The sequence below is a fragment of the Apteryx mantelli genome, chromosome 20 (genome assembly GCF_036417845.1).
Source record: "Apteryx mantelli isolate bAptMan1 chromosome 20, bAptMan1.hap1, whole genome shotgun sequence".
In the NCBI taxonomy this organism is placed as follows: domain Eukaryota; kingdom Metazoa; phylum Chordata; class Aves; order Apterygiformes; family Apterygidae; genus Apteryx; species Apteryx mantelli.
Genome location: NC_089997.1, coordinates 5,433,082 through 5,437,032, shown reverse-complemented (window position 1 = coordinate 5,437,032; position 3,951 = coordinate 5,433,082). Strand labels below are relative to the sequence as shown.

Below are 3,951 nucleotides of genomic sequence, written 5' to 3'. Positions count from 1 at the left end.
CAGACCCTGGGGAGGGGGGTGTCAGGTGCAATGCTGCTGGGCCAGCTGGCTCTGCCATGGCCAGCGCAGAGTCACCCCATGGCCCCACAGCCTGCTCATGCTGCAGAGTAGCACTGACAGCCTGGGGCCCTGCGGGGAGATGGGGAGGGGTGAAGGAACAGCCGGCCAGGCCAGCACAGGCACACACTCACTCGGGGAAAGGCTCTCTGGGAAGCAGGGAGCCCCAAGCAGGGCTGTTCACCCTGCCCTGAAACCCCCCACACTCCCTGTCCCCCCGTGCCCTGTCCCAGCCCTGGTGCTGGCCAGCTGCCCCGGCCTGGGGCAGCTCCAGCTCCCCAGGAGGGGGAAGGGGCATGGGGGGAGCAGTCCAGGGAGCTGGGGGGAGGTCAGCGTCCCACTCTCTGGCTGGGAATGGAGCCCCAGCTTGGGCAGAGGTGGGGATCATTAACAGGATGAGCACAGGATGTAACATCGATCACAATACAGTGGTAGCTTTTGGTGACCAACCTTTAGAGATATCATACCCACAACGTTCAGCAAGGCTGCTTTCCACTTTTGCTAAACAAATCCATTAACTCTTATAATAGATCATCATTCCTTCTCTTTCTTCTAAGCATTTTCCAATTTCAGACAGATGCTTGGTGTTCTGTTTGAGAAAACTGTCTAGTTGATGGAAGGTTACTCCAAGTGTTCCTGATGCTTTAAACAGTGCAAAAAGAAGACATCATTTCTTCAGTCATATGAGAAGTTAACTAGTAGGTCTGCTTCGTGATTTGGGCAAAAACATATGTCACATTACAATGCCAACTGCTGCCTTATTCTTATGGACAATTAGGCTTGCCGGCCACCATAACAGGGTCCGACCCTAGGCTACTGCTGATACAGAAGTTCAAAGTCAGATCGGAGCAAAATAAAATTTAATGACACACATGCAGTAATTACAGCTCGAGCTGGGTGCCTCCGAAGAGGGACCCCGAACAAAGAAATCCCTGGGTAATTATACCCTTCCAGTCTAGCATCCACCCCATAGTTCTGAACCAATCATAATATTAGAGTTTGGGGTCTTCCAGCTCCCAGTTGGTCTTTCCTGTAGTTTCCAGGTGTGTTCTTTACTTCTTATTGCACTTCTGCATAGGTGTCGATGGCTCTTTTACTCCCTTATCTTGTCCCTCAGAAACAGTCTTTGGGGTTACTTCTTTCTTGCATACTTGTCTGGCTCTTCTACTGCCTTATCTTGTCCTCCACAATCAGTCTTGTGGTTCCTTTGTTTCTTTCTTTTGTGTCCTACGTTAAAGTCCATCTCCCTGCTGGTGCTCATTAATGCTAAACCGCTTATTTCTCTCTGCAGTCCCCCTCCCCCCCCGCCCTTATCTCTCTGACCTGAACCGGCTCTGGGGCCTTCTTTTACTTAACTAGCTAAAAGTTCAACATATCTAGCTGAATGTTCACAGCTTGCGGCCTCAGCCTTCAGCGAATTTAGCTACTAATGCTCAGCAAGTTACACTAAGCGATTAATTCTAGACAGCTTCAGTCCGATATTCTCTAACAGTCCTCCCTTTGTTTTTATTAAGCATCCCTGCTAACATGTTAAGCAGAGTTCTCAAAGCCTTTTGAGGCGTACTCTCACTTTCCATAATTTTATGTACAATGTGATTTTAAGCAATAGGCATAACACAGTTAAACTTAACACAACTACTACTGGGTGCAACATGTGATTATAGATGCCCGTTGTGGTTGGTGACCATCCCAGAAGAGTCTCCCACCAGTGATATTCTCCATCCTTCTTCACTCTTTCCAAGATGTGCTGTATCTCTTCTGTATCATGATGAATGGCGATTAGAGGTTTTTGTCCATTGTTTCGGATGCATTTTAGCAGTTGACACAGGTCATCATGTTGTAGTAGTTTCTTCACCAATGTAAGATTCATTCCGATGGGGGTAGGCAATAAATCTTGACTTAAGGTATAATTAGATTGTAATAATTGATAAGACACAACAGGAGCTGAATAATTAAAGTCACATCCCATAGTTTTAGTAAAATTACAGACACAAACATTTGAATGATTACTTGTGTCTACAGTAATGTTATCTACGAATATAAGATCACAGAGGGTTCCCGTACAAACACATCCTTTTCCAATATATAGGAGTACAGTTTCAGGGGTTTCATCAGGATGTATTTCAAAATGACAAACATTTTGTTCAGTGTCAAGACAAATGTCTTGGGCTTTGATGGTATTACTCTCACAAATAAATCCTTGTTGTTCCCGTACAACACACGTGTTAACATCAACAGTTCGCCATTTTCTTCTGCTGCTTTGGGCCCACACTCTATGTTCTATTGGATTCAGTACAGCTCCACTGTGATTTAATCCCAGCACAATGATTGGGTATATGGTGTATACCGAAGCATTGCGTATTGTTAAGACAAAAGCTATAGCCTTATTGTTGATGGGGTCATAAGTAAAATTGACTAGACACCACCAAGAGTGCAATTCCTTTTCAAATTTAGTTGCATTGTCCCAAATTACCTTTCGAATTTCAGTGGGTAAGGTGCCCTCTTCACCTTCTCTAATAATTGCCGCTACCACAGATTGCATCCACAGCTGAGCTTGGATACAACTAAGAGCTAGAGAAACATTATATTGGGCTACACCAAGCGCATTTACAATTAAGTGGTGGTCTCTTTCATTAATTCTTTCCCATTGAGGTAATACATTAGATAAGAGCCACTGGTTAGTTCCTAATGCTAATAAAGAGGAGTGCAATGGATGTTCTAATTTGTGCAAATCACTTGTCACTCTACTTAGTTTATTCATGAGCACTTCGGCATCTATACTATTTAAAACTCCTAATCCTGCCCCTCTGATACTGGTCACATCCCTCCTCGTTCGTTTTGGAGAGGTGAGGGTTCGCCTATGCAACCGTGCTGACCATCCTGCATAGGAGGTACTTAGAAATGGTGAACAGGCCAGTTTGACTGTAGAGATGTTAATTTGCATCAATAGTTCTACTCGTTTAAGAGACCAAGATGGGTTAAATAACACTCGTTGTTGGCCTGTATTTCTAACTACGTATGGTCCTGCCTTTACTATTATGGGAGACATTTTACTCGAGGGAATAGTTCTTGATTGATCCAGGGGGGTCAGTTTGGATTGATCCGAGCTAACACGGGAGACCTGGGCTTCTATTTCTCTCTTGGTGGATACAGATATACAGCACTTTTGGTCAGTTTTACACTGTTTTTTACAGCATTTGCTTTTAGTTTCTGTCAATACTGTTTTGCGTAAATTTGCTGACATACAACAAAAGGTTAAACTGAATTCACTCACTCCTAGCCCTGAATAATTACACCAAATTTGGTTTCCTTTGGTATTGTTTTCAGAATACCTTTGTGTATCATAATTATCTCATCTTATTAACTGTATACTTATCCATCCAGAACCTGTGGTTAGAAACAATATTAGGCACATCCAGGGAGCATGTGTGGTTGTCTTCATTGCTCCGTAGTGACACCTGCCGTACTTGCTTCTTGGTCCGCTATTCGTTTCACATGTGAATGGTGAATCCAATTCTCTTTTCCTAAAACTTTAACAGCAAAATAAGAACTTAACAATACAGTGTAGGGTTCTTCCCACTTTGGTTCCAACTTAGTTTTTCGTGAGAATACTTTTACCAATACTCCATCTCCAGGTTGTATATCGTGCACGTGTATTTCAGGTGGTGTGCACTGATACCATTGAGCATATTTTTTAAGATTTTCAAACTTTTTTTGCATACCTAGAACCTATTGGGTTAGCTGTTCATCTCTGTCCAACAGGCTGGTCTTAGCCAGGATATAAGTCCCTGGTATGGCTAAATGACTCCCAAAGAGAATTTCTGCTGGTGTTAGTCCTATGGGTTGTTGCAGAGCATTTCGAACATCCCATAGGACTAAATTTAGGGCTTCAGG

The 3,951-nt window shown here is 43.6% G+C and overlaps 1 protein-coding gene across 1 annotated transcript; it reads right to left on the bottom strand.

The window, feature by feature from the left end:
- Positions 1–1,600: 1,600 nt before the first annotated feature.
- On the bottom strand, positions 1,601–3,106 carry LOC136993765 (uncharacterized). The gene has a single exon (XM_067308711.1). It carries the CDS (start codon positions 3,104–3,106, stop codon positions 1,601–1,603), a length of 1,506 nt encoding a protein of 501 aa, XP_067164812.1.
- Positions 3,107–3,951: the final 845 nt, after the last annotated feature.

Bases quoted from the DNA above. Each gene is read 5' to 3' on its own strand.
- LOC136993765 (XM_067308711.1), bottom strand. From the start codon at position 3,106: ATGTCTCCCATAATAGTAAAGGCAGGACCATACGTAGTTAGAAATACA.